Raw genomic sequence first — 24,501 nt, 5'->3', positions numbered from 1 at the left:
GCAGTTTTTTCGACACATATGAATAAAAAAATTCTTTTTAAAATTTTTTTTTTTTCATATCAATACCCGACACTTTCAACTATAGGCAAATCTTGGAAACACCGGGAGACCCAGTTCCAATTCGGTGCGAATAACCAATGCCTCTGGTGGGCATTTTGGTTATTCGAATTTTTACGCATCATTGTTTTGTAGAACATGATAAAAATTCATTCTAACTCTTGTTTTATTTTTTAATGTTGTATTTATTCTTTTAAAGCATTCAAAGCCCTAAAAATGCACCAGGAGACCCATTTCCAATTTCGCGTTTTTTCGAAAGTCTTTTTTTCAGACAAAATTGAATAAAATATTAAATTTTCCTATATTTTTTCTTTCGATCAATACCCAACACTTCCAATATAGGGTTTGGCACTCGGGGAGAGCCAGTTGCCAATTTCGCTTGCGAAAAAACCAATGCCTACTAGTGGGAGTTGGTTTTTTCGAATTTTATGACGTCATAGTTTGGTTTGAACATGATAAAAAATTCATTCAAACCCCTTTGTTTTGTTTTTTTCTGTTGTATTTATTCTTTAAAGCATTCAAAGTCTCAAAATGCACAGGGACCCAGTTGCCAATTGCGTATGTTTCAGATAAGCAGATTTTTCAGACACATATGTAAAAATAATTCAAATTTAATATTTTTGTTTTTCATTCAATATCCGAACTTTAACGTTAGGCTAATTTGGAAACACTAGGAACCCATTTCCCAATTCGCGGCGAAAAACCAACTGCCTACGGGTAGATTTGGTTATTCGCTTTTACTGACTCATTTTTTGTAAAACATGAAAAATAATTAATTCAAACCCCTTGTTTTTTCTTTTTTGTTATTTTTTATTCTTTTAAATGCTTTAAAAAGGGTCCAAAGACCAGGGGGCCAGTTGCCAATCGCGATATGTTTCAGAAAAGCAGATTTTTCGACACATTGAATAAAATAATTCAATTTTAAATATTTTTGTTCTTTCATATCAATACCCGACACTTTCAAGTATGGGGAAAATTTTGGGGAAACCCTCAGGAGAGCCAGTTCCAATTCGGGCGAAAAACCCAAACGCCTATGGTAGGAGTTGGTTTTTTCGACATTTTATGACACTCTTTGGTTTGTAAAACATGTAAAAAATTCATTCAAACTCTTGTTTTATTTTTTAATGTTAGATTTATTTTTTTAAAATGCATTCAGAAGTCTAAAAAGCACGGGAGACCCATTTGCCAATTCGCGATTTTTTCAGAAAAGTCTTTTTTTGGGGACATATAAATAAAAAAATTAAATTTTTAAATATATTTTGTTTTTTCGATCAAATCCCACTTCCAACGTATTGGAAGTTTTGGGAAAACCCTCAGGGAGCAGTTCCCAATTCGCTTGCGAATAACCAACTGCCTCTAGTGGGCAGTTGGTTATTCGACTTTTACGGACAGTCTTTTTTGGTAGAACTGTAAAAAAATATTCAAACCCTTGTTTTGTTCTTTTATGTTACTATTTATTTTTTTTAAATCATTCAAAGTCTCAAAAGCCCCAGGGAGCCATTGCCAATCGCGATATTTTTCGATAAGAGTTTTTTTCGACAAAGAATAAAAAAAATTTAAAATTTAAATATTTTTTGTTCTTTCATATCAATATCCGACACTTTCAACGTATAGGCTAATTTTGGGAAACCTCAGGAGACCCAGTTGCCAATTCGCGTGCGAAAACCCAACTGCCTATGGTAGGCATTTGGGCTATTCGCATTTTTTTTGACATCATTGTTTTGATGAACATGATAATTTATTCTAACCCTTGTTTTTTTCTTTTTATGTTGATTTTTTTTTTAAAAATGCATTCAACACCCTCAAATGCACCAGGAGACCCGTTCCCAATTCGCGTATTTTCAGAAAAGCGTTTTTAGAAAAACATGAATAAAAAAATTAAAATTGTAATTATTTTGTTCTTTCATATCAATACCGACACTTTAAAACATATAGGCTAACTTGGAAACCCCCGGGAGCCGTTCCCAAATTTCCCCGGTGCGAATAACCAACTGCCTACTGGTGGGCTTTGGTTATTCGACATTTTACTGACATCATTGTTTTGATAGAACATGAAAAAAATTAAATTCTAACTCTTGTTTTTTCTTTTTTTAGTATTTTTTCTTTTAAATGTTATTTATTTTTAAGCATTCGCCAGTCCCCCCCCCATGGGGTTCTGGACAATCTGTGTTTAAAAAAATTTTGGGAAACCCACGCCTTACCCTTGCATGATCGAAGGGGCGACTGATAGCGTTTTAAACCCATTTTTTTGCAGAAATTTCTGTGATTCCGCAGGTATGAAATTTTTGATTCCATCCCTATTTTTTATTTCAAGAAAAGAGATGTGGAACCAAAATTTTGTAGCCCTTTTGGGGCCCCATAAACCCTATACTGTGTTGGGCCCTTTTAAAAACCCAAAGTAAATAAAAAAATAAATAAATCAAAGTCCAAAATGCCCCAGGAGAGTATTTCCCAAATTCGCGATATGTTTCAGAAAACCCGATTTTTCAGAAATTGAATAAAAAAATTTAAATTTTACATATTTTTTGTTCTTTCATTCAATACCCCAACTCTTTACATAGGCTAATCTTGGAAACATCAGGAAGCCAGTTGCCAATTCGCGTGCGAAAAACCCAAACTGCCACTGGTAGGCATTTGGGTTTTTCCATTTACTGACAGTCATTTTTTGATAGAACATGAAAAAAATTTAAATTTTAACTTTTTTTATTCTTTTATGTTAGTTTTTTTTTTTAAAGCATTCAAAAGCTAAAAAATGCACCGGGAAAGAGCCAGTTCCCAAATTTCGCGATATGTTTCAAAAAAACCCCGTTTTTCCCGCACAGTGATAAAAAAAATTCAATTTACATATTTTTGTTATTTTGTTAAATAACGACTCTTTAAACGTATAGGCCGTTTTGGACAGTGTTTGCACTTTACCAAAGGTATGAAAAAAATGATACCGTCAGTTGCAAAGCATTTTTCGGTGAACGCCCTCTTTCTAACTAGTAATCTCGCATGAATGAATGTGAGATTTAACTCTAAAATTTTTGAATTTTTTTTACGATCACCTAAATTTTTTATTGAAAAATATGGAATAGGAGTATAAAATTACTTTTAAAAGAACTTTTAAATGTTTAAAAAAATACTGAAGTACCCATTTTCACGAAATTAAAACGAAAAGGGCTTCTAAAGTTTTTTTTTTTTTTCTTTTTTTTTTTTACAAGCTAAATTAGTATTTTGAATGACTGTGTAACGGTTTGAGGTTGTCTAGGATAAAAAATTAAAGTTAAACGTAGTCGGCAACTATTCCCCAGTTTGAAATTTTTATGTTAAAACATCATAAAAAAAAACAAGTACGTATTTTTGTCCCTAAGTATTGACCTGGCAGTTGAATATTCCCTGTATTTCCCTTAAATTAATGTCCGGTGTGAACCCATATACGATTATAACATTACATATCTTATATTCTTAAAAGTATACTGTCCAGTGCAGGTCTATGCGTACAAAGCGTTAGTGCCCTATCGTGGTTTTGTGTTCGAGTCCTACGTTGACCTATCCCCCCAACACCCCCCCCCTGCTGCAATTTTATGTCAAACACCCTTATTTATCAAAGTTAGATTTATATTTATGGTTTATTTTTTTAAAAGTTACATATTTAATTACCCCTTTTAAAGAAGGGAAAAAAATTGTTTTTTTTAAATATCTTAATAAAAAAAACAAATTTTCTTGACACCAGCGTCCCGAAAAAAAAAAAACAATTAAAATTTATGAAATAGCACAAAAATAAAGTAAAATTTTGCGTAAATCAATGAAAACGCCCCGGAAATTTTTGAGAAGATTTAAATTTTGCCAAAGGCAAACTTATGAACAACGTGGAATAATTTCCGGAAGTATTGACCTAGCTGTCATGTTTTCCGTGTATTTCGAATTAATTTCTGGTCCGAATTAAATAGCGACTAATTATTTCGTAAAAAAAATATCGCTGGGGCAAGTAGCTCGGGACAAAAAGGTTAGCCTCGATCCGGGCTTGTGGGTCCGAGTCCCCATTGTCATCGTTTGTTTTTTTGTTTTTCAAAATTTTATCCCAAATTTTCAGGCAGGAAAATTGATACATCTATCTCATCAAATTTTATGGGTTTTTTTATTGAAAGAAATACACTTGTATTCAAGATATTTGTTAGATATTTTGATTTTTTTGTATGGATTTAAAGCGGGGGGGAAAAAGGGAAAAATGCCGGAGCACTCGCTGGGCGTTGCACAAAAATGAGTCAGGGGCCCTTTTCTAAACATACAAAAAACTCGAACAATAGCGACAAAGTAAAACGGAAATCAATGCATTATCCTGAAAATTTTTTATATAAATTCTAACGGGGTTTTTATTTATTCATAAAAAGACGCAATTTGGGTTTTGCTTGTATTTTTAAAAACTAAATTCGGTTGAAGTGTTTTAAATTCATGATTTATATATATTTTCATACTAAAAAGCCGCCCAGAGAAAACCCCGAGAGCCGCGCCATGGAAAAACCAACATAGTGCGTTCGCTAACGGGTTTTTTTTAATTGAATAGACTTTGAAAGTGAAAAGCTTGGATGCGCAGTCTTGTCTGGATCCTGTGGTCGAAACACACTTGTTGGTTTTTCATGGGACGGCTCATATAACCTGTTTTTTTTTTTTCCATTCCTTTAAAATTTCAAAAACCCCTGTCCTTTTAATTACCCAAAATTGACCCCTGCCCTAATTATAGTCCGTGTGGTGTTATGTCCATTTTTTTGACTTGGGAGTAATTTAATGACATCATGTCTTAGAATCTAGGGCCTGATATATGATGTGGTAAATGCACTTCCGAATTTTTACCTATTTTTTCAAAGACATAAATCTTTTTTTAAAGAAAATCCCCCTCCATATTTTTTTTTTTTTTTTCAAGTATCCGCTTTTTAAAGAAGATTACTTAATGAAGGGATTTGAAGAAGTGATAAACAAATATGTATATATTAAGGGTGAAACCCTTAAAATAAAAAAAAATGTTTGCCTTTTAAAAAATGCCAAAAACACATATTAAGAAGTGTGACTTTATATAATAAAATAATCCCCTAATTTTAAAATGTATGCTTTTAATATAATGCACAAAAAGCAAAACAAAAGCATTTCCCCAAAATAAGAACTGTCCGCACTATATTTTATAAATATTTCATTCCCGAGAGGGTGGTATGAAAAATGTTCCCGCGAGTTTATGAATACGACCCAGGCCCAACCGAGGGCTAATTCTATTTTTGGGGGGGAACAGTTTCATATCACCCTCTCCCCGGAAGCATTATTTTTTTATTATATCGAAAGGATATAAAGGGCAAAAAAATTTAATGGAAAATCAACATAAAATTTTTGGGCCCAAATGATTTAATTTAAAATTAAAAATTATTTTTTAACCAAATGAAGACAGAATTTAGGGAAACTTTTCTTGAGCATGAGAAATTTTGGGACATTGCTATTTAAAGACTTCTCGAAAAATTGCCCAGACGTTTTCATATCCTTGACCCCTACATTTTATGCCATTTTTCAACATTGCGTCATGCGAAAACGACAGCAGTAACATTCGAAAAAAAGGCGTAACTTTTTATTTTTAAAGGGGGAAAAAACTAAGGGACCCTTTATTTTTTTGAGTTAGATCATTTCCTTTGATGGTAGAGCTAATGGGTTTTAATTCAATATTTTATAAAAAATTGTTTTCGAAATTTTTTTGGGAGTAAACAAATCATTAAAAAAGAAGATCGGGCCCGGGTTCACACATGCAGGGGCATCAGAAAAAAAGGTAATTTGCGGTTTTCAGTCTTTTAAAAAATCGAAAGTTCATTATCTCAGCGGGGGAATATGAAAAAAATAAATCACTGCGCCCGAAAAATAAAATAGGTTGTTGGATGTGTATGAAAGAGTTAGATATGATATTAAAAAAAAGTTAAACGTTAAAACATGTAGCATGTTTAGTGTGAAAAAAATCGAAATTGCAACTGTTTTTCTGGTCCCCTTTCGACGAATGCATGATTTAAACGGTTAAATGTTTTTTAAAAATTTAGAACAAACCAACGTTTAATTGAATGATTTTTTTTTCTTTCAAAAGAAAAAACGATATTTGAAAAAAGTGAATAGGCAGTTGTTATCCAAAGGCGACTTTTTTATGAGAAAACCGGGAAAACGAAGAGAAAAGTCTTTTGGTTGGATTATTTTAGAGTCTTCGCCGGCCCGTGCCAAATTTGGTTGAACAGTTTTTTTTTCGGATTTTTCAGGAAAAACAGTTTTTTGTTTATTTTTTCCTTTTTTTTTTCTTTTTTTTGTTTTCAAATTTTTTCCCAAATTTTGGAAGGGAAATTTTTCGCGGGTTGGCAAATGATTTTATCGGGCCCTTTTCTGAAAATCTTTTAAATTACAATGCCTTTTTTAAAATGTTTTTAAATGAACTTAGCATTTTAACCCCCGCAGAGTTCGGCCCCGATGAACTCTGCACAATGTTTACATTCCGATGCGTGTTCCCCCATTAGCACAAACCCATTTTTTGACCTAAGATTCCTGCCGCTGTTTTTGACTTGAAACTCTTTAAAAATCGTCTCATGAACGGGGGGGTTTTTAACTTTATCTGCGCTTTTTTTTCCCAGGTTTTTTTTTGGTGACTTGCGCCCTGTGAAATATCACTGGTAGGCAGTGGGTTTTTTTACATTGTAAAAAACATTTTCGGCGAAAGTCATAGAAGTATTCAATATTAAAAGAAAAAATCCAATTTAAAAAATTATGGTTACTTAAAATAATATCTGACCATTCATTGGGGAAAAATTCAGAAGAGCCTGTGGCGGCAAAAAAAAATCAAAAAAAAAAAAAACAAACAAAAAAAAAAAGCCTACTTGAGTCACAACAAATCTCAGCATTGAGTTTTGCATAATTGAATGTACACTAGTAAACTTGTTAAACCTAACCATAACCTTTAGTCTTTATGAAAACAATAGAACACACAAAAGGTGCGTATATTAAATATAGCCCATTTAATGTTGACCTGTACATGTAGCAGTAAATTTTGATGCCATTTACAGAAATTCATTTTTTTTTTAGTCGAAAAATTTAAAAAAAAAGTATTAATCGTCAAAAAACATTTCCTGTCTTTTAAGCCCCGGAGAGCAAGTTCTCGTTTCATAAACAATTTTTTTCGGAAAAAAAAGGCGTAAAAAAGCCCAATAACCCAACCGCACTGGCTCTTGGGTGTTTCAAAACGCTACCCTTGGGAAATGTGGTATTGATATCAAAGAACGAAATTATTAAAATTGAATTATTTTATGCTATGTTTTTGAAAAATCGGGTTTCAGAAAACGCGAATTGCAACTGACTCCTGGTGATTTTGAGATGTTGAATACATTTAAAGGAAAAATTTTAAACAAGGCTGATTGATTTTTTTTAATTTTTTGACCCAAAAAAATTGACTGTCTGAAAAATCCCAAAAACCAAATGCCTACCCGTAGGCATTGGTTTTCGCCGCGAAATTGGGGAATGGTTTTGGTGTTTCCAAGCTGCCCTTTTGTTGAAAACGGAATTTACGAAGAACAAAAAATATGTAAAAAAAAATTTAATTATTTTATTATTGGTCTGAAAATCGGCTTTTTTTGAAGCATATCGCGATTTGGCAATGGGTCCCTGGTGCATTTTTAGACTGTTGAATGTATTTAAAAGAAAAAATACTAACATAAAACAAAAAAAAAACAAGGGGTTTGAAGAATTTTTTTCATTTCTACCAAAAAAATGACTGTAGTAAAATGTCGAATAACCCAACTGCCCACCCGTAGGAGTTGGGTTTTTCGCAGCGAATTTGGGAACGGCTCTCCTGGTGTTTCCAGATTAGCCCATACTTGAAAAATGTCGGTATTTATACGAAAGAACGAAAATATATGTAAAATTGATTTTTTATGCATATGTGTCTGAAAAAACGGGTTTTTTGAAACTATTTGCGAATTTGGGAATGGTCTCCTGGTGCTTTTGGGAATGGAAGATTTAAAGGAATAAAAATTTAAAAATTAGCAAACGAAACAAGGGCTAAATTGATTTTCTTTTCATTTTTGACCAAATCTATGACTGCAGAAATGCCGAATAACCAACTGCCACCAGTAGGAGTTGGTTATTGGCACGCGAAATTGGGAACGGCTCTCCCAGTGTTTCAAAACTGTTCGTTTGAAGTGTCGGATATTGATCGAAAGAACAAAATTTAAAGAAAATTGAATTATTCATCTTTTTTGTTGAAAAATCCGCTTTCGAAAAAATATCGCGTTTGGGAAATGGCCTCTGGTGCATTTTTGGGCTGTTGAATGCTTTAAAAAAATAAATACTACATAAAAAAATAAAAAAAAGGTTAGAAGGATTTTTTTCATGTTCATCAAAAAAAATGCTGTCCCGTAAAATGCCGAATAAAACCAAAGCCTCCAGTAGGCATTTGGGTTTTTCGCACGAAAATTTGGGAACGGGTCTCCTGAGTTTTTCCAAGACGACCTAACGTTGAAAGTGTGGGTATTGATAGAAAAAAACAAAATATAGTAAAAATTGAATTTTTTTTAAGTGTCTGAAAAACCCCTTTTCTGAAACATACGCGAATTGGGAACTGGCTCTTTCCCGGTGCATTTTTAGAGTGTTGAATGCATTTAAAGAATAAAAAGTAAAATAAAAAAAAAAAAACAAGGTTAGAATGAATTTTTTTTAAAGTTCTACCAAAAAAAAGGGTGTCAGTAAAAAAGTGAAAACCCAAATGCCTAAAGTGGCAGTTGGGGTTTTGCACGCGAAATTTGGGGAAATGGGTCTCCTGGGGTTTCCCAAAAGCCATACGTTTAAAGTGTCGGGTATTGATAGAAAGAACAAATATATGTAAAATTAAAAATAAAGGCATATGGTCTGAGAAACGGCTTTTCTGAAAAAAACGCGAATTTGGGAACGGCCCCTTGTGCATATTGAGATGTTGAAAGCATTAATGAATAAATATTAACATTAAAGAAAGGGGAAAAAAGGACTAGATTGATTTTTTATCATTTTTTACCAAAAGTATGACTGTCTGTAAAATTCCGAAAACCCAATGCCTCCAGTAGGGATTGGTTTATTCGCACGCGAATTGGCAACTGGGGTTCCCCGAGTGTTTCCAAGATGACCATCTTTGAAAGTTGGGCTATTTTGGACGAAAGCAAATAAATTTTAAAAAGAATTTTTTTTATTCAAAGGTCTGAAAAATCCGCTTTTTGGAAAAATATCGCGAATTGGGAGCTGGCTCTCCTTGTGATTTTGAGCTGTTGAAGCATTTAAATGAATAAATATAACAAAAACAAAACAAAAACGGGTAGAAAGAATTTTATATCATGTTTACCCAAAAAAATGACTGACGTAAAAAAGTTTAATAACGAAATGCCTCCGTAGGGTTGGTTTTTCGCACGCGAATTGGCAAATGGGTCTCTGAGTGTTTTTCCCGAAAGATCTATTCGTTGAAAATGTCGGATATTGATATGAAAGTAAAAAAATATGTAAAAATTTAATTATTTTATGTTGGCTGAAAAACGGCTTTCTGAAAATATCGGAATTTGGCAACTGGCTCTCCTGGTGCACTTTGAGACTGTTGAATGCATTGAAAGGAATAAATATTAACATTAAAGAACAAAACAAGGACTAGATTGATATTTTTCTCATTTTCGACCAAAACTATGACTGTCTGTAAAATGCCGAATAACCAACTGCCTAGCAGTAGGCTGTTGGTTATTCGCACGCGAATTGGCAACTGGCTCTCCTGAGTGTTTCCAAGACTGTCCTATACGTTGGAAGTGTTGGATATTGATGCGAAAGAACAAAATATATGTAAAATTGAATTGTTTTATTCATATGTGTCTGAAAAAAAAGGCTTTTCTGAAACATATCGCGAATTGGCAACTGGCTCTCCTGGTGCATTTTGAGACTGTTGAATGCATTTAAAAGAATAAATACTAACATAAAACAACAACAAAACAAGGGTTAGAATGAAGTTTTTATCATGTTCTACCAAAATAATGACTGTCAGTAAAATGTCGAATAACCAACTGCCTACCAGTAGGCAGTTGGTTATTCGCACTCGAATTGGCAACTGGCTCTCCTTAGTGTTTCCAAGACTGAACTTTATGTTGAAAGTGTGAGATATTTATATGAAAAACAATATAAAATATCATATTGAATGATTTTATCCATTTGTGACTGAAAAAAGCTTTTCTGAAACATATCGCGAATTGGCAACTGGCTCTCAAGGTACTTTTAGAGACTTCTGAATGCATTTTAAGAAATGAAGATTAATATTAAAGAACAAAACATGGATTAGAATGATTTTTTATCATTATGTTTTAAAAGGTAATCAGACTTGCTTATACATTTTGAATAACCAACTGGCAACTAGTAAGTAGTTGGTTATTCGAATGTTCAACTACCAACTACCAACTGCCTACCAGATTTACTGTCATGATTTTGATAACTGAGTAATTATCACCGATGGATTTCTGTTGATACACCATTAATCATTGTACAGTTATTGTATCAAATGACCCAATGGGGGCTCATATATTTTTTGTCGTTCCGATGCGTACATATCATACAATTTGGGTTACGCCCTTTTTCTTATTCCTTCGCTTCTGAACTCCAAATAACAATTTTGATCAACGACAAAATGGCCGTTTGCGAATAGTATTTCGTAAACATGACCCAAACCGACTTTAATATGTAACAACATTGCGTCAAAGTTTGAAGAAACTTTAAGCGGCTGCAATACGGAACAAGACTTTTGTTGTCATAGTTAAAAAGATTTATAAGATTTCTTTGTGTTTTAAGTTTGCGAAGAGGAATTTCGTTCGAATCTCCATAAACACACCCAGTGTTTACAAAAATCGCAACTTAATATCCATGTACAACAAAAAAGTAAAAAAGCAATTAATAATAAAACTTTCTCCGAAAATATTTGATCATGCACACATCCAGATAAAACCTCACGGCTCTGTACTTCTTTAGCCAAACTAACTTTACAATCTTTCTATTTTTAAAAAATCTCAATACTAAATATTCAAATATACCTCCTTCCAGCGTTTTGAAAGAAACTGGCTCACTCGGAGGACCTGCATAATAGTTATTGATGACTCGAATTTGAACCTGCATACTGCTGTAGGGAGACAGCTTGTATAGCACATTCTCTGATAGAATCTTCTGGTCTTTCGGGGAGTTATTTGCCAACATGATGTCCGCTATTAGAACTTCAGTTTCGTAGAACGAACTCAGTTTCTTGTCTGTTTGCCAGTATTGAACCTAGAAGAAAAGTATTATGAAGTAACTCCTTAAAATGATAAAGATGTTCTTGCTAAACTGAAACAAACGCATTAATTTCAGAATGTTCCTTTCGTTTGATCAGAAATATTTTAAAATTTTGCAACAACAGTCCTATCGTAACCTATCTCGTACACACTCTTATGTCTTTTTTGTTATAAATGGTCAACAGAACTGATGGTAAAAAGCTTATTAGTGATGTTTCAAGCGTAACAATTTTAAACTAAGTTACCTATTAAGATTTAATGATTATATGTATTTTACTGTACATGTATGTATTGTGTGCGGCATTATATCACAATTGCAACATTTACATCTAACAACAAGACCCAAGTTCTTGACATTCTATAAAGTTAAGTATAACACCTGTTTACCTTGAAGCCTTTCATGTCACCCCGGATGTCTCTTCTTTTTCCATCTTCCTCTAACCATTTAGAATCCCAGCTCCAAGTAATGTTTGCATACGTGTCACCTGCATATACCACTGCAACATCATATGGGTGAACTTTCGGTACTGAAAGTAAATTAAATATTTTTTCAAGATACCACATTAGCTTGTTCGACTAATATAACACAAGAATGAACTCATTGATAAAGGACTGCGGAGACGACGGTCCAGTTCTGTGGCCGACAAGAATGTTCTCGATGTCCAGTTACTTCTTCTAGATTTTCCTACGACTTTACTGAAATTTTTACCTTTCATAAAGCGTTTTAAATTTATTGTATCTAATTACATAATTTACAAGAGGGCACTGAATGTCTAGTATCGCTCACCTAACCTAGGTCTTACTCCTGATAACGTAGTATATCATCTGGCCTAGTTTTCCTTAAAATAATACTTTTTATGAAAATAAAATAATTACCAGTTTGTTTTACTTACTGTCTTCAAACGAATACAATATTTGGTCTACGGTATCTTCTTTTGCAACACCAACACTGTTTCTAGCATGTAACCTCACAAAATACGGCGTGTATGTGGTGTTGTTGATTTGTATCTCGATTTTACAATCTTTCCAGTTGCTTATACTATAAGTGTCATACTTTGAACTGCCTTTTCCCCTAATGGTCAACTGATATTTGAAACCAGGGCCATTGTGCTCTATTTCATTCACCGGCTGAAACAGACCAAGAAATAAAGATTATTTCTGGTATTTCATTGTAATTATTATATTTGATGTACAAATTACACTATTTGCAAATTGATTTGATCCTGTTTGCATATTCTAATTATTATAGCCGGACCCTGAATTCGTAACATAAAAGTCTGACTACTCTACGGTCACTATATCCCAGCAAGGTTGCTCAAATAATGCTGGTAGATATGAAATGACACACAACGTTGACACTGGTAACAATATTCAGTGGATAGACTTATAACTGACTTCCCGTACAAACCATTCAGGGCGAAAATACTTTTATTAACTTACTGTCCATTGTAATTTTAGAGTGTTTCTTTTGTCACCAATTGAACGTAAATTTCGTGGATTCCTGTTCGGACGATCTGGGTTTGTGCGACAAACTCTCTGTGTATGTTGACTAGGTTGGCCTGTACCAATTTTGTTAGTTGCAATCACTCGAAATGTATAATTTGCCCATGGCTGAAGGTCTATTCTGGCAATGCTCTGGGTGTAATCTACTGATTTAGCAGAAACCCACTGGTCAGGATAGAAAGACGTATTATACTGGATAATAAAGTATTGCACTGGTGCATTGTTCTCTATGCCCTTGATCCATTTCACTGTAGCTGAATCGTCACGGCATCTTTCTATCTCAACAGACGAAGGAGGGTCAGGCCGACCTGTGACGAAAGACAAAACTGAATGACAGTACAGCTCAATGTCTTACAGTACACTTTATTTTACATTTCCTATCTTAAATAAAGAAATGTCATACTGAAATCAGTTTCAGAGGTTATTCGCAAGCGGTAATAATTAACAATATTTCATCTGGCAGGAAGAAAACTACTGTTATGCATTCAAAGAGGAACATGCCTATTATTGAACCCCGAAAGTAACACAAGCCACAGTGGGAAATCAAATACATTTATAAAATCTTCGTCTTGGAATGTTTCCCTCTCTATCATTCGCATAAAATAAGTACACAAAATGCATCCAAAATATCTAAGTTTAATTATAAAAATACCTTTGACAGTCAAGATAGTATAAGCTCTATCTTCATCCAGACCATTTGTTACAACACACGTATAAACTCCGGAGTCTCTTATAACAGTTCCTGAGATCGTTAAAGAATTGTCATGGAAGTTTTGTGACACTCTTTGTTTATTATCAAACAATCTTTTGTCGTCTTTTTCCCAGTATATTTGCATGTTGTTTGCCTCGTCAAAGTCCGTGGATCCAGCACATGTAAATTTAGCGTCAAAGCCAGCGATCACCTCTAAATCCATAGGGTACTGTGTTATTCTTGTCTTACCTGAAATATGTAATTGTGTTATCAATATACATGTAATGCCGCTGATGACTGATCAAATTAAAGAAACAAAGCCTCAAGCTCCTTTAGAACTTGTTTTGACAGTTTTGTTTAATGAACAGAGAGTGACTCAAAAATTAAAGTTTAAAGACCAGAGGGTGACTCAAAAATTAAAAAAAAAGTAAAAATATCCAACAGGAATTGCAACGTTTCAAGAAAACAGCTTCCTCAAACTGAAGTCCACAGCAATGTGCACAAGTCTCTACTAACGATCATGTACAGTAAGCATGATAAAATGTTAAAGAAAGTTCTGCTGGAATTTTCTACCGTATGTTTATTTCTCTAAAACAGGCTGGTTTATGCACAGGTTGGTATCCAAATCCGTTATCTTTTGATCCAGTGCATACTCTAGCAAATTCGGTAAACGTTTTATGTTACAGATTTATACAAATCTAAAAGAACTTCAACATGCAGTAAATACTCATCACCATTTTGCTCAAACAAGAATAACGTTAGCTCGTCCACATATTTGAAGAATAAATCAGAAAAATAAAGAGCCTCACTCCTTATCTGCGTCTTGCAGGCAGAAGAAGTCGCGTTCCCATAGATATTGTATGCTTGACAACGATAATCTCCAGCGTCGGCCATCACCACTTTCTGCAAAAATTATGTAAGCATTATCATATGATTTTAAAATTTGTAGATATATGCTCTAAAATCTGTCGAAGATACCATTTATTAACCATAATATTGAAACCTTCAAAACTTTATACCGGCAATAAGGTTTTGAGTCTAAATGGTTTTGTATGGTGTTTCGTTAGGACCATCGTTACTTCGACCCTTCAAACTGTAGACCGGTAACGGAGGTGATTATACGACAAGACGGGAAAATGCGATGAAATAATGCAATATCACGGTGCGAAAACACAATGCAAATGTGCGACATAGATATTGATTTCGCGATTTCGCATCGTATTATCTCCTATAACAATCTCACAGGCGAAGGGGAGATAACAGACACACAACGTAGTTTTTTCAGGTAGACATAGAAACGCATGTCAAATACAATTTATACCGTTCAATTTTCAACTTACACTGTTCACTTTGTCAGTGTTTTATCTATTCAGAAGCATCATATTAATTGCAAAATAGTTTTAAAAAACAAAATCAAACGCATATACTTACACGAATAAGAAAATAATGTATACTATGTATTTGTTCATGTGAATTTGTGTCAGCATATCATTTATGTCAAATATCAAGACCTACCGCAATATGCAAATTTCCATTTGACAAGATTTGAAAACGTCCACCAGTTATCCGACTCGTGCCTCGATACCACGTGACAATAGGGTCTGGTTTACCAGTTACTAAGCACTCCAGTATCACTGACTGACCTTCTGTGACCTTCTTCTGTGCTGGAGGTAGCTTGACAATGATTGGTTTCTCCGCTGAATATAATTTGAAAACATATTGCAACTTGGTCATTAAAGGAGGCAATAGGAGTACGATGTTCCATTTGAATTTTAGTAGAGAGCTATATATTCGTGTACTTATCTACTGTCATCCTAACTAACAACACTGAGATATAAAGGTACGATTTACTGTCATTACGCATTTTTGAATCTAAGATTTCAAACATCGCAGCCGCCCGTACAGAACTCAACAATGACAAAGGGGTACATATACATCTAAGCACATGTACATCGACTGAGCACATGTATATAAAACACAAATGAATACAAAGACCCAGAAGTAGCAAGCGGGTATGTTGAAGGAATACAGCAGGACACGGCCTCGGAACAGCCATTGACAAACACAAATACTTTGCGAAATACATATAGAAGTCATATCATATAAGTTTAAGTGATAATCAATAATCAATATTTTACCTACCTAAGACGTTGAGATAGACATCAGAGAAGACATAACCATGTTTGTTGCTGGAGTTACATTGGATATTCATGTGATCATCACGTGTGAGGTTGATTAAAGTGATATTGTTTTGGTTAGGTTTGAAAAATCTCAGATTATTGTAGATCCGAGGATCCCGTACTCCTATTTTACCTTGACCTGCAATTTAATAGAAACACCTAAAAGACATTTCACTAAATGTTTACATATGATATTTAGAAAATATCCTTTCATCCCAGTAAGCATATCCATATCGGTTAGATATTGGTAAGTGGTCGGGATATCGGCAGATAGGTTCTCCAACGGCCGATGTCTGCCCGATATGAAAAATATGAACGATATCAATCTTTTTTGTAATGACTACTATTATGTGTATAAGATAGGAATGTTTAAGAATGTCTTCAGTTAATACCATGTATGTATGTTTTAAACACACCAAAAACAACAAAGTCCAATATTGGCAAGATGTCGTCAGATATGCAGTGAATAAAAATGTATCACCATAACCTAACTTCAATATTATGATATCGTGAAGAACTATATTTTACACCTGAATGAATTTATAATTCTGCAATTAATCAACTTTTCACTTCTTTTTGCATACTTTTACGCATGAAAAAATCGTAACTATTTAGGAATTTGTCAAATATTTTAAGAAATACTAGTACATGTATCAAGAATAAAAGATATTTATTACAAAAGTGATGATAATTTTTTTTATAAAAGGTCTTGCGTCGTAAAATGGAGCAAGACAAGATACCGGTCCAACTTAAAAGAGATGGGCAAAACGATACAGATCAGATACCAAAAAAAAGATAGATATGAATTGTATATTATTAGTTTCTTTAAAATTGAATGCAATGTTTAAAAGGACATTTATTAGGAAGCAATTTAATATGTATAAAACATTAACTTGCCATCCTCTAAAGGTACACCATTTATAAACCAGGTATAATCTGGTTTCGGTATGCCTCCTGCACGACAGATAAACGTTGCCGTCTCACTGACACCCGCTTCCACGTCAACTGGCTCTTCCGTCCAATATGGTGCAGCTGGAGAAATACATTGTGTAGTTATTTATTCAGAATGTTTTCAGTTATTCAGGAGACATACTGCATTGCTTTTGTTTTACTACAATTATCAATTCACGAACTATTTTCAGTGCAGAACTTTCGTGTTACTACATGTACATTTAGTTATTACAGAAAAATACTATATAGCTTTTAAGTTACTATACTTATTCATTCAGGAAACATAGTATTTTGTTTTACTATATTGATTTTATTTTACTACATTTTATTTAAAATACTGAACAGCGATTTATTTAAGCTGGAAACATATAACATAATTTTTGCTATACTTTCCTTACTTATTCAGGAATTGTACCGCATGATTTCAGATATGCTGATCTTACTGCTTCGGATACGAATATTATGTGACGCAATCAGAATTATGTCTACCATTTCCTTTTTTTTGTCAATGAAGAGATTTATTGCACCATTAAAGTATTTTCCTGAGAAAGAATAATTTTATATTGATACTTTTAACTTACATTCTATCCTAACATTAAAGGCTTTAGTAGCTCTTTGTGATGATTGCGTGTTCAGTCCCATACATTGATACTGCCCGGCGTCTGAAAGTTCAACGTCGTATATACGGAGTTCTTGACCAAAACTTTTGATTTTCGCTCGACCTGGTAAAGGCGCGTCCAGTCTCTCCCAGTAAACTTCTGGTGTAGGACTGAAATGTTAGATGAATAGAAGACATGCATAAACGTACATTGGACTGGTTGGAAATTTAGATAAATACATATTTAAGTAATACAAGAACAAAATGTACATCAATAAAAATTTAAATATCCCGAACCACTGTGCCCCAGCGCTTAATTATACACAATAAATGCAAACGTATGTATCTACTCGTAAAAATATTTAAAAAAAAAACTGTGCAGAGTCAAATTCTAATGTCATAAGAGTCTAGAAATGTAGAATAAGCATGATAATTTACCACTGACAAAAGCGTTACTTTTACATACCTTCCTGCAAAAATACATTTCAATCTCAGAGTTTGTCCTTTGAGAAAGAACTGGTCGCTAGGTGATGTCCACAATTCATGTGCCGGTCGCTTATGTTCAGTCCCTGAAAGTAAAAATACACTTTACTGTTTAAAAGTCACCGCTCCTAAGACATCTAGCATACGTATTATATATAAATATATACATTGTCTCCGAACAGAAAGTCACATGTAACGTATTTGTCCGTCATGAAATTTTGAAAAAAGGCTTTTAACGGTCACCCCTAAAATATGGTGTAGTACTTAAAATGGTTCTTGTGGTTTTTATATATACAAGTTATAATATGGTAACCGTTATACTCAGCGGCAGCGAGTTAGTATGCTGATTCTTAAAATGACTACCTCCTATAATCTTCACTTCATGTTCAGGACCGATGGCATTATCTCGCATTAAATAGTTGCTAGCCATACAACAGTAAGTCCGACCACCAGCCTCGTCTTCTTTCTTCGTATTCGTAAATCGAAGTCTTCCTGAAAAACAGAAGTGCAGTGGAACTTTAAACAAGTTCCGCTCCTTTTTATATTAATTTATTTTCAAGAAACTATATTTTCTGGATTTTATTGCCATTCTTACTAGCAGCAAGTAAGTATAATACATGTGCTTTAGAATTTAATTTGAGGTGAATTTCATAAACGTTATAAATTTATTCTTCATGACACGGGTATATCATGGCAAATCAAACAGACGTTAAAGGAAACTAGCGTAAACACTTTATTCATTACCAACATAATTTCAAAATATCGGTTACAAATGGAATACCAATGTCATTGGCAAATATCATTTTCTCTCAAAATATAAATCCTTATCAAGACAAGATCTTTCTTGTTTCTGATACGTTACTGGAAGGATATTTAACAAACAAAAGAAGACTGTGACCTTCAAAGTCCATAGTGACTCTCTTGTTGAAATTGACAGCTTCCCATCGACCATCACGTGACCTGTAAACCCAGTACACATCAGCAGGTGGGTTACTCTGGGGCGGTGTGCACGGCAAGGTTAGAGCCTTTCCAGCTTTTACTCGGTGAGTCTGAGGATAGAAATGGAGTATGTAACATTATATTAGGACTTTTTTGTTTAATTACACATTTTCGCTGCCGTTTTAATTTTATGAATTAGCTATGTACATATCAGTCGTGAATCATAAATTCAAACTGTCTTAAAGATTGGCATGTGGAACAAAAACATTTGGAATCTGCTGAAAATGCATTCATTTTGCCAATGTCAGAGCATATTTCCTCTTGGAGCATATATTTCTAATTTGTGATGTTTAGTGTGTCACATGTCTGACATAAATAACATCATAACATTATGTTATATTTTCGTAAGGTGACAGCATTGATTGCCAATCAAGCTCTGCAGTTGCTATGACATCACAAATGATAGAAATATTTGCAATTTTGAAATAAAAACATGTTTAGGCCTACATTCATTAACCGCAAACGTCGAATTATCATATGAAATCTTATAACTGTTCTTTTTAGATTCATTTATTTTGCATCAAATGTTTTAAAACTTGCATTCCGAGGCAACGATCTGATCACATTTAAGCCGACGTAAGTAACATAAAAGTATTATTTACAGTTTTTGGTACATAAACAAACTTCTTCAGAATGGCCTCCTTCAAGTTCACTTTAATCGAAGCTGACACTCCATATCCATTGTCGGCGAAGCACTGAAATATGCCCTCATCTTTAGGTTCTGGGTTGTTGAAAACCAGTGTGCCTTGACCAGGCAGCTGTACAACGCGGTCATCCTGGCCACTGGGGTTGAAAACCTCTCCGTTACGCTTCCATATGTACCTAGAGTATTCACATCGTATCTGATTTTTGTGTCTTTTCAGCTTTTGAAATAGAAAATATTTAATGCTAGTCTGCCTATGCTCGTTTATGTAATGTATCAGGGTAGTTTATTCCAAACTCTCGGATTACAAAGTTGTGTGCATAGGATAAGGCAATCGACCTTTCTGGTGAATTCCTACATCTTAACAACTAAATCGTCTGAGAGCTAAGTTGATAGCATAAGCACTTCAGTATTTCCAAAGCTAGTTTGACAGTTGAAAAAACTGGTAGATTAGGTCTAAAATTAAAGATTCAGATGAGTCGAGGAGATACTAAATATTTCGACACTAATTTACCGTTATCTAAATATCCATATATTTAACTGAAATCACATTCCTATATCGAAAATAATTTCGTAGCTTTGCAGTTATGTTTAACTATCGTCATTTGCGATATGTAAAAAATCATCAACAGTTCGAATAGGTTTTAAAGAACGTAATATAGAATGAAGTCCACATCAATCAAAATAAACTTAACATAGTTAACGATATTTTGTGTTTGATTAAACAGGAGTTCGGCTTAACTTTATACGAGCTATGGATCATTTATTAAAAATCATACTTTGGTTTCGGGTTGCCATCGGCGGCACATTTGACCTCTATTGTTTCGCCAGGTTTGAAGAATATGTCTCTGTTTTCTGGTTGTATATGTATGTTAGGAGGACGATTTCCTACAACAAAGTGAGATGACATTTCAAAGCTCAAGCATATAATAATAGTTTAATTATTTAATACCTACCAAAAATCTTCAAACTTCAGAAATAAGTTTAAACCTCTTTATCTAGTTTTTTGTCTATACAGCAATGTTATTATGAAGGAAAGCAATGATAAAAAATTCTAGCATTTTATTGGTTAAAAAAAAAGGGTGGCCACATGATGACCCCGAATATTTCTGTGGCGGGTCAGTATATTTTCTTGTTGGGTTTGGCCAAACTAAAAGTAAGTGGACATTATTTAAATCAATGGTTGGATTTGTTAGTGACTCTCAACGGATATATGTGGGGTCAGTTTGATGAATACGGTGACCCGACTAACGCCTCGCCCTCCATTTATCATACTGACCTGAGATATTCTAATAAACCCAATAATTAATAATACCTGGCCTTTAGAATCATTCTTTAATTCAACGTCTTGTCAAGATATACAATGAAACCGTACCCGAAAAAGCATAGTTTACATTTTTTTTATTTTCAACATATACAACTTCAAAGAATAAAGGAAAAATATAACGAAATAAGTAAACTCTTATATCATAATAAGTGTGAATCACATCTGGTTTTGAATAGACAGAGTATCTATAACATACCTGCTTCACACAGTACAAAGGAAAGACATATCAAAATACCCAGGAACATCAAGGTAACCTGAAATTCAAGACGGAACAGTGGAAAAAATAGTACCATAGAAAAAAAAAAGAGATCTACTGTCTTTTCTTGGTGTTTTCCACAGCGGTGCAGAGCAAATTCGCGCCCTTCTATAAATGAACTACAACAAACTGTACTGAGTTGATAGTGAAAGTCCCACAACAACCTAATGACCTACTTTTTCCTCCCACAAGAACTTCGTGCAAATCATTCTGATAATACTGGTATAATACAGCTATTTTACAAGATGACAAGTGGACAATTCAGGCCCTCTTTGAATTAATGTGTCTTCACAACTTCACCTGCAAACTTATTCAGTCATTTGCTTTTCAGTATAGTTGTAAAAACTTAGAATATTTAATATTAAAAATACACTGTAGAAACAAAGCGTGGTCTAAACTTACTGTGTATACTACTACATTAATGTAATAATACATTTAAACATTAAACACATTGTCTTAGCCTTATATATGACACTGTAGATTTGTAACTAGATACTTATTATTTCTCTCTTTTTTTTTTCATGCAAAGCATGTATAATTACCATCATGGAAAATACAAAAGTATACAGTTATTTTGCGGCGCGTCTTTAAATCGAACAAGTGCCAGAAATATTGGTCAGACATACATGATTTGTAGTATATCGAGAGCTTAGAGCGAAACTGGTCTATCTGCTTCTACTTCTATATTTAGATAGACTAGATTCGCTCTTAGCCCTCGATATACAATAATTAAAAGCTGATACAAGATATTGTTTCCGAACAGTAAGATGTAAAATAAATATAGAACATGGGTTGTAACAGTTAAAGCTAGATCTATACTGCCGAAGTTCACATTGTCTATTAAATGTTGCCATACAAAGTTGGCTTAAAATAGATCTATTTAATATCCTGAGGAAACAGGAAATAACGTACTAAACTAACTAGCTACTTTGGCAATTAACGTTAAGTACATATACATATACGTTTGTGTTTAAAATGAGTTGATAGTTTGGCAACTGGCAATAGTTTGAACTAAATATTTTCTTACCTGATTTACCTGTCGAAAAAGAAATCCATTATAGACAGTTTAACATTTATACCTATTCACCGACATATTTGTATATATAGCCTGTCCTAAATATGATATCTGACTAAACAGCGGTATATTTTATTTCGTTATACACTTTTAAAGGTAGTCGCTCGAATTAACTTGGGTAAAAGTAGATTTTTTTGCAGCATTTTAACGTAAACGGGAAGACGAATTTCGATATATTGCTTTTCAGGATAACACATTTTCTAGCACGAACCTGCCCACACTTACATAAAAATAGCAATATCCTTAAAATTGGTATGACAATATAAAAATCAAAATACTGAAACACGTAACAACCTTTATACCAGTTTACTTAGTTTCATTTTTTATTTATTTAAAATTCGTATTAATTGTAAAATGACAGAACTTTAGCGACAAAAAAATGGAAAATGAAAATTATATTCATGTTTTGAGTTAATTATCGCCTGAATCTTATAATCTTTACATTGAGTTATTATGTTCCATTTGTAATGATGTCTTTTTATATAAACACGAAGTATTTACAAAAATAACGTAATCTGTTTTGTCTTTATTTTGATATTTTCATCTAAGTGTTTTAAATTACAATACATATATTGACAAGTGCTTGAAGTGCCTTGTCGGTTTTACATAATACTTCGAGTCATACATCTTACGGATTAGAAGTACAGTACTTCTACTTCTATGCAAATCCACTGAGTAGACATCATCGACGAGGTCAATATAAAAATTGAATTCTGCATAAAACATTACAAAGAAGCTCATAGTAAAACAGTTAAAAGCACAAGCCAGTATGAACATATTTAAATAAATTAATTGCAGTATCGACGCAAAAGTTCACGGTTCTTCCCTAATATCAGACATCTTAACTAAAATGCAAACTTCAAGTAGGCACTACTTATTCAAGATATATGTGTCGTTAACTGCATTAAATTCCACATTTTGAAAAAAAAACAATATAAGGATTTCTGAGCCAAAAAATGCAGACAACTCCGCCAAAATTTTGTTGTAGGCTTCGGTGACCTTGTACTTTTCATCTCAGTCAAACCAATCTTTTTTTTTACCTCTCAGCACGGAAAAAGCATGTATGATTACTGCAGATGGATCTGGCTACAGCTTTAACTGGTAAGAGAACATTTATTTAAAAAAAAAATCTAAATATGCGTCAGGGTATGGAACAAATATCTAGAAATATGTAAAAATATGAGACAATCAAAGAACACTTTATGTGTATCCACGGGACACTGGGGCATGTATTTCCACTACAGGCTAACATCACTTAGGACTCTTTTCGTGAGCGCTGCTAATAAATTTTCTAAACACAATTGTCTCTAAATATAGCATAATTTATTCTAAACAGCACAAAACAGGGTAGAAAAGTGGTGTCTTTCAGCACAGAGCGTCTGCCACCCATTCTCAGTATTTATCTCTAACACTCAGCATGCTTTTTGTTAACAAATAATGTAGATAACGCACTCGCTTTTGCAGTTGGGCGGAGAAAAGTACTCCGAACTGGTGACAGATGCTTTGTGTGGGGGAATCACGCAATTCGCTGTCTCCGACGCTCTTTATCTTACGAAAATCCGTCAAGTTAAGGAAAATATAGCAAAAATGATACCTGAATACTGACACGTTTTCTCCATGTATACGCTATCCAAACATCAAGTGGCTTGGCTACCCTGGTGTATATTTCATGAAACGTTTGTGTGAAATGATTTGTTCGCATGAGATTGAAAAGAATGACAAGTATTGCCTCAGGCAGATATTTATCAGGTACTTACTTACTTACTGCATATGACTTTCGTTTGCTTTACTGCATCAAATGTTTCTTTTTTTCCCGCTGTTCCTCTATTGATAATTATCCTTAAATGTTAAACTGTACATGATATTTAAACTATAACCAAATCACATGTCAGATGTGAAGTACCACGTGATTACTATATTAGCTGTTAATATACCGATGATGTACTCTGTTCAAATCGAATAAAGTATATGTTCTGTTCTATTCTGTTCTGTTTCTCTTTTTTTTCAGTCTAAATAACGCATTGTTTATTGTCTATGTACCATTCATGTCTGTGAAAACAAATCAAGATCCAATCTTATTTTCTTAGGTAGCCAATGTTGTTGCCATGTAGAATACCTTAAAACAATTTACAATTATTACAAACTATAAGTGTTATTGCTACAAATGGTATCTAAAACAATTTACAATTGTTACGAACTATATGGCCAATAACATGACTTGATAAATTGTTTTTAAACACTTAAGTTGAAATGGAAATGTGCTACTTCATGCAAAAAAAACCGATAGTGTATTCTGTTTTAATGCCTCGTTTCGAAAACTTCCGCCGTGGCACTGTGGTCTAAAGCGTCAGTGTAAGGTGATGTTTTTTTTTTTAATTTAAAAATCTTAAGGGCAGCGGTTCGAATCCTCATAATTACTATTATTATAGTTAATGTTG

General features: G+C 33.6%; 1 protein-coding gene across 2 annotated transcripts in view; it reads right to left on the bottom strand.

Moving 5' to 3' along the window:
• LOC123530429 (neuroglian-like) overlaps window positions 1-22,160 on the bottom strand; it is a 34,490-nt gene extending 12,330 nt beyond the window's left edge. The window contains exons 1-17 of one of the 2 annotated variants that reach the window (XM_053521510.1): window positions 22,016-22,160; window positions 20,929-20,986; window positions 20,185-20,293; window positions 19,365-19,584; window positions 18,662-18,812; window positions 18,127-18,255; window positions 17,747-17,849; window positions 17,264-17,451; window positions 16,629-16,763; window positions 15,694-15,870; window positions 15,067-15,248; window positions 14,361-14,454; window positions 13,513-13,800; window positions 12,798-13,168; window positions 12,251-12,485; window positions 11,745-11,884; window positions 11,124-11,352 (exon numbers count right to left, since the gene is read on the bottom strand). In XM_053521510.1, coding sequence (XP_053377485.1) covers window positions 11,124-11,352; window positions 11,745-11,884; window positions 12,251-12,485; window positions 12,798-13,168; window positions 13,513-13,800; window positions 14,361-14,454; window positions 15,067-15,248; window positions 15,694-15,870; window positions 16,629-16,763; window positions 17,264-17,451; window positions 17,747-17,849; window positions 18,127-18,255; window positions 18,662-18,812; window positions 19,365-19,584; window positions 20,185-20,293; window positions 20,929-20,977 — 2,800 coding nt within the window. In that variant the 5' untranslated portion in view covers window positions 20,978-20,986; window positions 22,016-22,160. Of the gene's footprint in view, window positions 1-11,123; window positions 11,353-11,744; window positions 11,885-12,250; window positions 12,486-12,797; window positions 13,169-13,512; window positions 13,801-14,360; window positions 14,455-15,066; window positions 15,249-15,693; window positions 15,871-16,628; window positions 16,764-17,263; window positions 17,452-17,746; window positions 17,850-18,126; window positions 18,256-18,661; window positions 18,813-19,364; window positions 19,626-20,184; window positions 20,294-20,928; window positions 20,993-22,015 lie in introns of those variants that run through there. The other variant, XM_053521511.1, reaches the window with a different exon arrangement.
• Window positions 22,161-24,501: the final 2,341 nt, after the last annotated feature.

The sequence above is a fragment of the Mercenaria mercenaria genome, chromosome 13 (genome assembly GCF_021730395.1).
Source record: "Mercenaria mercenaria strain notata chromosome 13, MADL_Memer_1, whole genome shotgun sequence".
NCBI classification, from domain to species: Eukaryota; Metazoa; Mollusca; class Bivalvia; order Venerida; family Veneridae; genus Mercenaria; species Mercenaria mercenaria.
Note: the sequence above shows the minus strand (reverse complement) of the source record. Positions and strands in the feature narration are given on the sequence as shown.